The sequence below is a fragment of the Thunnus maccoyii genome, chromosome 7 (genome assembly GCF_910596095.1).
Source record: "Thunnus maccoyii chromosome 7, fThuMac1.1, whole genome shotgun sequence".
In the NCBI taxonomy this organism is placed as follows: domain Eukaryota; kingdom Metazoa; phylum Chordata; class Actinopteri; order Scombriformes; family Scombridae; genus Thunnus; species Thunnus maccoyii.
This window is the reverse complement of record NC_056539.1, coordinates 28,448,855-28,462,112: the sequence shown is the minus strand read 5'-3', so window position 1 is coordinate 28,462,112 and position 13,258 is coordinate 28,448,855. Positions and strand designations below refer to the sequence as shown.

Genomic DNA, 13,258 nt, shown 5'->3' with positions numbered 1-13,258 from the left:
ATTATTGGGACCATGGACAGTGTTAAACATAAATGTTACCATTTGATGTACTGCACCAGAATTATCTGATAGCTAATTTTCATCTGCAGTCCCTTAGGGAGGTTACAATTAAAACATATAACAGCACAATAACAAACAGTACAAAGCAAAAAACACACAGGACACATAATACACATCACATACACTCACGATATCAACTAGAAATTGATAATGTAAGCTTGTCAAATTAAAAGCAAGATTATTTGCGTTCATGAGAAGCCCATGAGATGAACTTTAGAGTCAGTGGTTACAGAGCTGAGTAGTTTTTAACAGATTTTTTCATTTTGTTTTGAACGTACTGATGGAACTGCAGCTCTTCATGTCACCAGGTAGAGCATTCCACTGAGTTGTGGCTTTTACAGAAAATGCTTACTGCCCAAATGCAGTGCAATGATATGGTATGGTACAATCTCGTATAGACGACATTTTGAAGGATTTTATAGAGCTAACAGAATGAAAATGCACAAAGTCATGTAATGGAGGAACGGCCAAACTATTAAAAATTTTATAAACAAGTCACAAATTAGAATATCATCTAAAATTCTCAAAGCTCAATAAATTGTATTTCTTTAATATCCTGCAGTGATGGTAATGCATCAGCTTTTTGTCCAGAGTTTGCTTATATAATGACCCAAGAGGTCGTATGGCTATCTCACCAGCTTGCCCCCAACATGTAGTACAATAAGACATATGGGAAAGGATCATAGCATGTATTAATATTTTGGCTGTGTCCAGAGATAGACCGTTTCTGATGTGTCTAAAGTTTGCTAAGTTGTACTTTATGGTTTTTACCATTTTTTAAACATGTTTCTTAAGGTTAAAATTTGGATCCAGAGCGGCTATTACAATCCTTTCGCCTTTGATGATAATGTCCACGTTCAGATGTAATACCATGTTTTTAGTGAAAAACCTACCTTTTGTCTTATTAATATTCAGACAGAGACATGATTGATCAAGCCACTGTGTGATCCTGTCCATAACAATTGTTATGCTGCTAACTCAGCTGTATTTGGTTGTATGTATACAACAGTGTCATCAGCATACATTCGCAGGTCTGTGTCATGACACTGTTGAGGGAGCTCATTAATATATATAGGCTAAATAATAGGGGGCTTAACATTGACCCGTGTGGAACACCCATTGTGCATTTCATGTTACTTGACAGTGCTTCACAAACTTTAACACTATTACATAAATATGAAGACATCCATGCCAGTGCTCTAGATGAAAAGTTAAATTTAGAGAGTTTCAAAACTAAAACGTCATGAATGACTGTGTCAAATAATTTACACAGCTCTAAAAACACAGCACCAACCACGTCCATCAAGCCTAAATTTGATTTGCTCTATTAAATGCAAGGTAGCTTGCGCTGTGTGTGGAGCAGATGACCATATAAAGAAATTTGTCGCAAGCTAATGTCAGCTCAGGTTGAAAGTAGAGAAACACATTGGAAAATTAGCATTCAGATAAGTCTGAAGCTGTTGCTTCATGCTCACAGGGATTACCTCTACATATGTTTACCTCATTATTTGACACATCTGCCACTTTTAACATGAACATCTCACATTGTGACATTATATATATGTCTGAAAATAAGGAAAAGCATAAGAAGGCCTCTTTAAGGAGCTGATGATTTTATTTACTTGTGTCTCAGTGGTGTCTGCCAGCTCGAAAACCTGGCCTTTAGCCCTGCACCGGACTGTTTTATTAATCCCGCTCCCACCCGCTCCTGCTGGATTTCTGACTACATCCTGGTACCCACAGTATATTTTTTGACCTCCCATTCCCACCTGCAGCAAAGTTAAAACTGCCCACTCACACAAGATTTGCATTGGGTCCTGCAGGATCCCAATGCAGTCATCTAATCTATAGGCCAACCCAGTCTCATGGCAATTTGTGTAATAGTCACAAAATTTAATCCATCTATTCGTCTACATGGACACGATTTTTCCATTTTTTTCATGACAGTCAGCACGACTTTAAAAGAAATGTATTTCAATTGAAGTAGGTTTTTTCTCTGTGAGTCAGGACTCAGCAAGCACAGAAGCTGTATTATTTTTTCTCATTTGTTATTCATTTTTAACTATAACTGCTACATCACTCAACATGTAATTGCAACATTTTATCCTTGTTTTGATTCCTTTAGTCTTATTTTACCAGTCCGGTGGGCGGACCAGAGAGGACACGCTGCATATGAGAAGTTTCCTCACTGTCAATTTTGATATCTTTAACATTTCTCAACACAAAACACAAAGGTGTCCTTATAGGAACAATAAGTTGGAAATGTCCTAAAAACTTTGGCTCCCTCTTAGTGAGATTATCAATATTTTTCCTGATTAGTTTGCTCTTTCCTTTTGCCTCATTAATTATGTTAAGATAAAAACAAGATTTAGCTAATCTCAACTCTTGAATAACTTTGTTCCTCAAATCTCTATGAATCTGCATATCAGTGTCTCTTCCAGGTTTCATTGCTTTCCTCAGTGCTGCATCTCTTGACTTCATCAGTTTCCACAAGTTTTCATTAAACCAGGATTTGTTATTTTTATTTCTAAATTTTTTTATGGACCCTCACGGTAAATCTTTCCCTTACAGAGATTTACGTGTAAATGTGTTACAGCCGTAATCCAGATCATCAAAAGAGAGTATATCATCCCATTTCAAACCAATAATTTCATTGTCAAATTCATCTTGCTTAGCTTTAGGTTTGCCGTGAAAGATGTTTGTCTTAGTGGTTGACAGTATTCCTAAATCTATTTTTGTCAGTTTCCTTGCAAATAGAGTTAGATTGTGATCAGATAAACCAGTAATCAACTTTTGATTATTCTTTCTGGTTTGTTAGTAGATATCAGATCTAATTGTGTACTAGAGAGTTTTGCAATCCCTGTTGAGCCTTTGACTAATTGTTCTAGGTAGAACCATTTTTAGCTTTTTTTCTCTTTAACTTATCCTCCCAATTCACATTAAAATCACCATAAGAATTAATTCTTTGCTGTGGTTGCACTCTTTCAGGATTTTATCAAGTTCATCATAGAATGTGTCATTTGCTGAAGGGGGCCTGTATACACCTATGATATTAAATGACATTTGTTTAGACTGTAAAGATTATTTTTAACCCAACATATTCCAGAGTGTCAACCACTTTGAACAGAACATGTTCACATTTTGTCCCATTTTTCACATATATAAGCATCATGTAGGGCTGTGTGCCTTACAGAACCTGCTTCTATGGTGAATGGGTTGAGATATAAAATGCCTCAGTAAGTTACATTTCCCTTCATATTTATTATTGATATGGCATAAAATTGTTTCCAGTCTTTGATTACCACAGTTTTAGTAATGATTTAGGGCATCATTACATAAAGATGGTTGACAAAGCACACATATCATAAAATTTTGCATACAGTAAAAGTTCATTAAATGGGCTGTTGTAACGTTAGCTACAGGTCTGGACTGGTATTGTCTTTGCCCCCAAGTTTCAGCCAATATTAGTTTACATTTTGGGTAATTTACACTATTAAATGTATGCTGAATTATCTGTTAGCAGTTCCTGTTTGCATTGCACCCATGTTGTGTGTATGTATATATGTAGCTGCTTCCTATGAGGACTTAATGTTACTGTGTTTCTTCCCAGCATGAATAATAGAAGTCATTTGACAGCTAGCTTATACTTTTGCAAATGCAGTTTCCATTTTACTGTAGCTATTAAAAATGTGAGAGAGGACAGGACAAAGTGGTTTGCCCCAAAGTAAGAGAAAAATCAATAAAACAAAACTAGGCCTTACTCTGAAAACAAAACACAAACAAAAAGACCTACAAAAATGACTTCACCAAAGCCATTACAGTGAGGTCATCAACCAGTATCCCTCGTGTGTCTAACAACGTGTAGTTAGTAGTAATGTCAGTGAAAATGTAAAGGGGTACCCCAACTTACCTGTCGTCCTTAACCACCCACCACATACCTTTTTTTTAAATTTTATCTGACAGTGTACCAACAGCTCATACAGACAGTGAAGAGCAGAGATATGAAAGGCCCTCACTCTCGAGTTCTGCTCTATTGTGGAGGGCTCTGGATGATGATTGGCTGATTCAAAATCTGAAGGAACCAATGAGTTGTATGATTGAAAGGCGCAGCTGGGAAGCAATTAGCTGATGGCACCTGAAGAGAAAACAGGGGAGGGGAGAGAGAGAGAGAAAAACGGGACGGAAGAAAAAACATATAGGGTGCTTTCCATTCTTCTAATGTGTGCTTCCTCCCGTCCTCACCCCCTCTGTCCTCTGGCCGTGACCCAGAAATTGTTTTCCCTCCACCATCATTGAGGATGTTCCAATCCCTTAAATGCACCTCAGAGGAGAGACAAGAGAGGAGCGAGGAGGCTCATGGGGGAGGTTAGAGCAAGGAACCACAGATGTATCCTCTGCAAAAGTTTTTGCACTACTTTTTCTTGTTCTTTACTCAAAATGTTATCAAATACATCTGTACATGTTCGAGCCAAAATCCGATCCGGAATATGAGAGTGGCCAATGCAAACAAGACATGGAAAAACCTGAGCAACAAAGGCTACAGAATGGATGGCTATTAATGAGCATGTGCGACGAGCTGATGTCAAGGTAGAAAAAAAAACATCCCAGACGAAGCGTTCAGAGCACGTTGAAGCCCTGGCTTTTGACTTGTAGGGAGCATTTCCACATGTTAACCTCAAATTTTGGAACTTAGACCATGTTTAACATAGATATCCAACAACATAACAGTGTATAAATAATAGAAAACCAGAAAAAGCATAATGTCTCCTTAAAGGTTAGGGAAAGATCATGGTATTGAAGCACATTACATGACATAAACATGTTAACATTTAACGGAAACCTCAATCTTTCACTAAACCTTAAACAAAGTGCTTTTGTTTCCTAAACCTAACCACACACAGGAATCAGGATGCAAACCCCAGTCTCAGGTATACGTCTGCTATCCACCCCGACCGCCTCCCTACAACTTCACTGCAGTAGCACATAAATGTAGCGCTTCATTCATTTGAAAAAAAAGTTGCCTGTGAACTTAATCCAGGCAACAATTACGTTTGCAATCTTAGTCTCAATCGGTGCAATTTTAATTGGGAAAACAATTTGGTAGTATGTAGACATCATTGATAGGGGACAGGGTTGCAGTGGCACTTGGTGTGGACCAGTTGAACTTTTGTGTGGCTTGTAACTGTAAAAACAGTTGCAATGCTAGCAACACTGACACTATGTGGCATGGAAAGACAATCCAAGTGAAAAGTGGGGACTTTGTTGCTGTTGTTCCTCCGGTCGTTCACATTATCCCCTTGCAAATTTCTGGCTCAAAAATGTACAGATGTATTTGAGAAGTTTCCATTTCAATTGAAGAACAAGGAGAGAAAGAAATGAAATCCTGCTACTGCTGTTTGTTTACATTGCCTTCAGAACCGCTGGATGTCTGCTGAGAGGCAGCTGGCCAATCAGAACAGCCTGTTTCAGAGGCTGAACCGAGGGGCTGGATAAAGGACCAGTTTATGATAATTTTTTCTTTTAAAACTGTAAATCATGCAGATATTCCAGTAGAGCTCCAGAATATAAATAAAGACCTGTAAATGTGCATGACGTGTCCTGTTTAAATTCCATTTTTAATGGCGGTGTTATTCTCTTGCCTATAGCAAGAATCAGAGCAAAGACTTAGACGAGTTATGTAGTGCAGTTATGTTTTTACTCTTCTCCTGTTTTCTGTGGCAATTTTAATGAAACATACATGTTCTTTCTCGTCTGTTTGGTGCCTCTTCCTATGTACCGTATTACAAGAGTAAATGTCAACATATTTCCTTGTAAAGAATAAAGCTAAATAGATCAGACTGTGTTATGTTGTTTTTTTTGTTGTAGTTGTTTTTGTCCCTCATGACCTGCAGGAAAATCCATGTTTAAATGCTGAAATTAATTAAATAGTTCAACCAATATCGCAAAATACTATGTTTATTTGGCTTTATCTCACTCACTTTGTTAAACTGTGACCTAAATACTGCATAGTTTTATATGAGTAGTCTGTCTTATGAAATATGAGTTGTACCATTCCATTATTTCATAACGCAATTCAAACAACACACACTTGTGTGTGTATGTGGTGAGGGAGGGTTTTGGGAGAGGTGCCCATGTTACAGAGACTGTTTTCAATGTGTATTTGTGCATTTCACTGTCCGGAAAGACTTTGATCTGTATAAGTCTGAGGGGACAAACATTAACTCAGCCACAGATACTCTTGTCAGAGAATAATTCCTAAATACAGCAATTCCTGACCCTCACAATGAGATTCTTTCACCTTCTTTGGCTTTTTATCCTGTGGCTGAACATGGATAAATCTTTACAACAGAATGGTAAGAACGTAAGATTTCTGGTCCATTTTCTCTGTAGTTGTACTGCAGTTAAAAAAACGACTTGCTGATCCTGCAACATATTCAACTTAATTTGTCATTTTATCAAATATTAGGACCTTAACTCTTATTTTTCTTAAAACCTCAAAGTGACAAAATCTGACAAAGATGAGAAAAAAATCAGATGTAAACTTTTTCAAGCCTTTTCTGTAATCAAATGTCATGTATCCACATTAACACTGGGGGAGTGATAGGTCTTATTCAGACACCTGCTTGTAGAAAATCCCAGCAACAATTTAAACTGCTGTGGAGCAAAAAGTTTAATTTTCTCTTGAATTTTGAAGGAATCTTCTAATGACCAGTATGAACAGGAAGACTGATTACAGCAAAACCTGTTTCAATGTTCATTTGGGCTCCTGAATATTGTTTTAAGACCGACTTGAAAACTTGTGAACCCTTCCTTTAAGAGTCATATGTTGGAGTGAAGGACTGGATTTCTAACCTGCAGGACACTTCAGCAGTCTCTGCTTCCCAAGACAACAGACAACCAATGGACCACCAGACCAATATGCCAAAGTTTAAAACTACGTTAACTTTAGTTTCAGAGACAGATGATGAGATTGTTTTCCAAAAAAAGTTTTAAAATAGGCCCATATTTTTACTCTCAAATCAGATTAATCAGTAGTTGTAGCTCATCTGCCTTCTCATGAACAAATGTTGTTGTTATATTCGTGCATGTGTGTGTGTGTGTGTGTGTGTGTGTGTGTGTGTGTGTGTGTGTGTGTTTGTGTCTTCAATCTTCAACAGAGATCACATGTGATAAACCTGAGATTGAAAATGTTTATGTGCTTGGAGAAATCCAAAAGTACAAAGAACATGAAATCTTGGATTTTGCATGCAATCCTAAATATAAACCCAGTGAAGAAATACTTTCAAATTGCACAAAACTAGGAAACACAGCAAACTGGAGCCCCACACCTGTGATGGATGGATGTCATGGTGTTGTAGTCTGTCTTGTTACAACAAACTAACAGGTAATATGCTTCATTTCCCAACAAATGCAGCAGTAAGATGTGAACTGACACTGCCGGCACTCAAAGGAACCACGTATGACCCTGCTTACAGAAGTTTGTTTCCACCTGGTACCACAGTAAGAGTCATATGTGGAGAGAAGTATGGGATTACTACCCGTCAGAACACCTCAGCAGTGTCTACTTGCCAAGACAACGGACAGTGGGACATCAGACCGATATGCCACGGTAAAAAACTACATAAACTTTAGTGCCAGACACAGAAAATGATTCCTCTCTGTATTTATAAACCCATGATGATGATGATGATGATGATGATGATGGTTAATCTGATCCTGATCAATTGATACACACATTTTTTTCTCTTATTCTAGAGGTTACATGCCCCAATCAAAAACACCAAGATGTGTATGACTGGAATGTCGATTGGTGGCAGAGAATAATATTGGGTGACACTGCAAGCTATAGGTGTAGGTCAGGGTACAAGAAAACAGATGGCGCTGATAAGCTCACATGCACCAGAGATGGGTGGAGTCCAGATCCACCTTGTCAAGGTATTGTGAATATTTATGCAAGTTGGGAAGGAGCTTTGAAACATCAGGAGGAGAAAATGGAGTAAATAGGAGTAATTTTCTAGTTTATCAACTAATTTCATACAATGTTTTTACCCCTAAGTCTAAAATTAAGACAAAATCTGCATCACTCTGAGGATTTTGGTCCAGTAAAGACTGATCTTTTTTACTCTAATGACCCTTTTCCACTAATTTGTCCTAGAAACCAAGAGCCGCTAAACTCAGGAACTAAATCAGGGATTAAAACTCCCTTTTTTTTACAACTTCACTGAAGTAGCATATGTGTGTGTGTGTGTGTGTGTGTGTGTGTGTGTGTGTGTGTGTGTGTGTGTGTGTGTGTGTGTGTGTGTGCGTGTATTTGTGTCTGCATTCTTCAACAGAGATCACATGTGATAAACCTGAGATTGAAAATGGTTATGTGATTGGAGAAATCCAAACGTACAAGGAAGATGACATCTTGGATTTTGCATGCAATCCTAAATATAAACCCAGTGAAGAAAGAAATTCAAAATGCATAAAAATAGGAAACACAGCAAACTGGAGCCCCACACCTGTGTGTGAATGTAAGTATATATCAAGTAATTCAGTTTATTGGTTTTATCACACTGACTAGTAAAAAATGGTGCTGGATGGATGGATATCATGGTGTTGTAGTCTGTCTTGTTACAACAAACTAACAGGTAATATGCTTCATTTCTCAACAAATGCAGCAGTAAGATGTGAACTGACACTGCCAGCACTCAGAGGAACCACGTATGACCCTGCTTACAGAAGTTTTTTTCCACCTGGTGCCACAGTAAGAGTCATATGTGGAGAGAAGTATGGGATTACTACCCGTCACGACCCCTCAGCAGTGTCTACTTGCCAAGACAACGGACAGTGGAACATCAGACCGATATGCCACGGTAAAAAACTACATAAACTTTAGTGCCAGACACAGAAAATGATTCCTCTCTGTATTTATAAACCCATGATGATGATGATGATGATGATGATGATGGTTAATCTGATCCTGATCAATTGATACACACATTTTTTTCTCTTATTCTAGAGGTTACATGCCCCAATCAAAAACACCAAGATGTGTATGACTGGAATGTCGATTGGTGGCAGAGAATAACATTGGATGACACTGCAAGCTATAGGTGTAGGTCAGGGTACAAGAAAACAGATGGCGCTGATAAGCTCACATGCACCAGAGATGGGTGGAGTCCAGATCCACCTTGTCAAGGTATTGTGAATATTTATGCAAGTTGGGAAGGAGCTTTGAAACATCAGGAGGAGAAAATGGAGTAAATAGGAGTAATTTTCTAGTTTATCAACTAATTTTATACAATGTTTTTACCCCTAAGTCTAAAATTAAGACAAAATCTGCATCACTCTGAGAATTTTGGTCCAGTAAGGATTGATCTTTTTTACTCTAATGACCCTTTTCCACTAATTTGTCCTAGAAACCACTAATTTGTTGTTTAAATTCATTCTTACCCTTGTCAATCTACACTCATAATGACAAAGTGAAGACAGAATTTTAGAATTTTTTGCAAATTTATGAAAGGAAAAAAAGAAATATCACATTGACAGTATTCAGACAGTATTCAGACACTTTACTCAGTACTTAGTTGAAGCACCTTTGGCAGCAGTTACAGCCTTGAATCTTCTTGGGTATGACAAGACAAGCTTTGCACACCTGGATTTGGGGATTTTCTGCCATTCTACCCCGCAGATCCTCTCAAGCTCTGTCTGGTCGGATGGGGACTGTCAGTGGACAGCCATTTTCAGGTCTCTCCAGAGATGTTCGATTGGGTTCAAGTTAGGGCTCTGGCTGGGCCGCTCAAGGACATTCACAGAGTTGTCCCTAAGCCGGTCCTGCATTGTGTTGGTTGTGTGCTTAGGGTCGGTGTTCTGGACCAGGTTTTCATTAAGGATATCTCTGTACTTTGCTCTCAATCCTGTCTCTGAGCTCTGCAGGCAATTCCTTTGACCTCATGGCCTAAATCAGCTCTGTTTACAGAGGTTCACTAGCTTGTTGTGCCACATGTCACAACCTCTTGACTTTGTACTGAAGTTCTCTGAGAAATTTACAAAAAACAGCTAGTCTCTTGAGCTGTATTGTGACCATAACCTTCATTGTGAAGGAACGTGTCACCCAGTGCAACATTCTGGATCAATGACATGTTTTAAATAGTTTTTGGACAACAAAGGAGCACTATGGCACATAGGAATACAATATATCAGGCTTTGGATACCAACACAATACTTGGAAGTAGGGTGAATTCAGTATTGGTTTGGCTCTGCATATGAGATTTGTTCACAATATGAAAAAGATAGAAAATTGCCTGCCTATTAAAAGCATTAACTAATATAGTAATCAAACCATGTTCCCAACCATGTTATATGCTGTGTAACAATAAGAATAGTAACTAGTAACAATAAGTAAGTAACTTACTGGTATTAAGAAATTTGTTATATTTCAGAATATGTTACAAAAAAGAGCAGTATTCATTCCCAGCTGAGCTTTCAAGACAGGATTAAGAGCATTTAGCCTGAATTAGATGTGTTTTCCTAATCATATTAAGTCACATACTAAGAATATTTTTGCTGTGAGATTAATAATACCATGATAAAAACTCTTTAGCATCTAGATTGTGATTTAAGAACAAGTGGAAAGTTGTTTTTAAAGAATACATTTAAAAACTTTAATTCAACAAATGACATTTCCAACACTAAACTATCTAAGGATACATGTCACAGATGATGAAAACCTGGCCACAATATTGTGTGATTAAAGTATTTTGCCCTATCATTATCCAGAAGATGTGCCAATTATGTGAATCATTCAGAACTGGGCCAGAGTCTAATACCTAAACATGTACGTTGTCTGTATCCATACATTTTTAGAGCTTTTGGGTTGTGGGACACCACCATTCCTTGCCAATGGAGACATCAAGTATACCATAAAAAGTCAGTACAGCCATAATGAAAGGGTTGAATACATGTGTCAGAGTCACTACACCATGGAGGGTGAGCCTCACAAAACCTGCATCAATGGTGAATGGACCGGACAGATGAGATGCCTCAGTAAGTTACAATCATTTGATTATATATATTTTAAAATGGTTTCCAGTGGCAGTAATGTGCTTTACCAAACGTGTTTTGGAGGAAATAATTGCTTCCTGGATTATGTTCATTGGTAATGTGTTTTTTTTTCTAATCTAGAGGTGCAACAGCTATATACGATACAGACCTCAGGGGTGGGGTGGGTCATGGTGGATAATTGGTCGACAAACCACAGGACTAACTGTGTATCAGGGCTCATGCCTCTATGTCCCGCATGTTGAGAGATTTAAAGCTCAGTCACGCCAGCATTTAGAATTTTGTGAAGAAATCAGTTCATTTAAATGAAATTGCCACAATTAATGTTTTTGCTCATAGGGGTGAAGTAAATCTACACAATTTTTTTACATCTAGTTTAACTTTGACCAGCAAATCAGGCCATTTAGTATCAAGCCATCTTGACCGTGCTGATCTTTGGGGGATCAGACTCAGAGTCTAAAATGGCAAAAGCAATCGCAGCTTATTAGATGTGTTGCACTATCCACTTTTATTTTAACTCCTCTGTTGGAGTCTAAAACAGGAATGGTTTGCAAACAGTTATGAGTTAAGAGTCAATGGTACACACACGTCTTTTGAATAAACTGTGTTAACTTACTGCATTAGCAACCAAGCTAAGCTAACGAGGAAATGTAGATTTTTATTTGACCGCTGTAACTCTTTATTGAATGAATTGATGTACAATACTGTAAACAAAATTCCAGGGGGGAAGTAAACAGTGGGGTACAGAGGAAATAGAAAGAGGTATGGAGAGCTATTGTAACTGAGTAGTGCCAGCCCAGCCAGCTAGCCCTGTCTGGGACTGTCTCATCCACTGTATGGAAGACAGTCCCTGGCTATCCCATAGAAAAAGCTCCGGAAAGCAGCTGTGCGCTGCTCCTTAACAGAGATGGGGCAGTTAACCAGACACACATTTGCCTAACCAACACATTAGTCCTCCACCAAGTGTATTTGCCCCAGTGACAACCTTTTTTTTGAGTGTGAAATTGGTTAGTTTTTTCCCCTTGTGGCAAAAAAGACCCTATGGACTGTTTTCGTGCTTGGTGGGTGGGTGGGGGGACACTGATACAGTGATAAGCCCACTCACGCTTGCCACACCAGAATGAGGTGAAGAAGATGCCACACTCGAAAACTGGACAGGCGACACAAACGTGAAATTTATGCTTTATCCCAAGTGTTTTCAGACAGTACTTTTCAGTTTTACAAGAGAAAAGACAGACGAGGACTAACTGGTTGGTCTGGCAAATGTACATTTGGTTAACTGCCCCATCTCTGTTAAAGAGCAGTGCATAGCCACTTTTCTATGGGGGAGCCCAGGACTGTCTCCCACGCAGTGGATGAGACATTCCCGCTACCAGCTGACTGGCGTATTAGCAGTTAGCTCGCCAGTTACAGTAGTTCACCAACTAGTCCTGTGAGTAGTCACTACGTCACCAAGCTTCTTGATCCAAATTTTTCACAAACGCGCAGATTGATGTCACTATGACCAGGTCTTTAGGCTACAAAAACACTTGGGGTTAAGGGTCCAGTGTGTAAGATTTAGTGGCATCTAGTGGTGAGGTTGCAGATTGCAACCAAATGAATACACCTCCCCTCACCCTCCCCTTCCAAGCATGTAGGAGCACTACGGTGATTGCGAAAAACATGAAAAGCCCTCTCTAGAGCCACTGTTTGGTTTGTCTGTTCTGGGCTACTGTTAAGATATGGTGCAACATAGCGGGGAATCCACTTCCTATGTAGATATAAAGGGCTCATTCTAAGGTAACAAAAACACAATTCTTATTTTCAGGTGATTATACACTAATTAAAATATACTTATTAATATTATATTCCATTTCTGCCACTAAATTCTTCACACTGCACCTTTAATGGTTGTTTTTTGCAGTGTGCTGTGCTTTACAGTAATTCTTGCCATTAACAAAATGCTATTTGTCCATTGTCTCTTGCAGAACCCTGTATTTTGAATGAAGACGACACTAGACAACATAACATTACTCTCAAATCTAGTGACAATAAATATTTTCATCATGATGAAATAATTGAGTTCAGGTGTGCCAGAGGAGTACCTGTCGGTGAGGTGGCATTAAGTCAGAGGTGTAATGGTGGTGTGGTTCTGCTGCCTACTTGCCAGTAA

At 38.6% G+C, this 13,258-nt stretch overlaps 1 protein-coding gene and 1 long non-coding RNA gene across 2 annotated transcripts; both read left to right on the top strand.

Moving 5' to 3' along the window:
* The first annotated feature begins 6,343 nt into the window (after nt 1-6,343).
* On the top strand, nt 6,344-13,258 carry LOC121899945 (complement factor H-related protein 4-like). Its single transcript, XM_042415727.1, has 4 exons — nt 6,344-6,413; nt 9,065-9,244; nt 10,912-11,091; nt 13,074-13,258. Exons 1-4 carry the CDS (start codon nt 6,344-6,346, stop codon nt 13,256-13,258), a joined length of 615 nt encoding a protein of 204 aa, XP_042271661.1.
* Nucleotides 7,610-8,563, top strand: LOC121899948. Its single transcript, XR_006096836.1, has 3 exons — nt 7,610-7,669; nt 7,816-7,995; nt 8,394-8,563. It is a non-coding gene; the product is annotated as an uncharacterized LOC121899948 (long non-coding RNA).

Excerpts from the sequence above, each read along its gene's own strand:
- LOC121899945 (XM_042415727.1), top strand. The coding sequence starts at position 6,344 with ATGAGATTCTTTCACCTTCTTTGGCTTTTTATCCTGTGGCTGAACATG. Across the intron at positions 6,414-9,064 it reads TAAATCTTTACAACAGAATG|AGGTTACATGCCCCAATCAA; the intron begins GTAAGAACGTAA and ends CTCTTATTCTAG. Across the intron at positions 9,245-10,911 it reads TCCAGATCCACCTTGTCAAG|AGCTTTTGGGTTGTGGGACA; the intron begins GTATTGTGAATA and ends ATACATTTTTAG.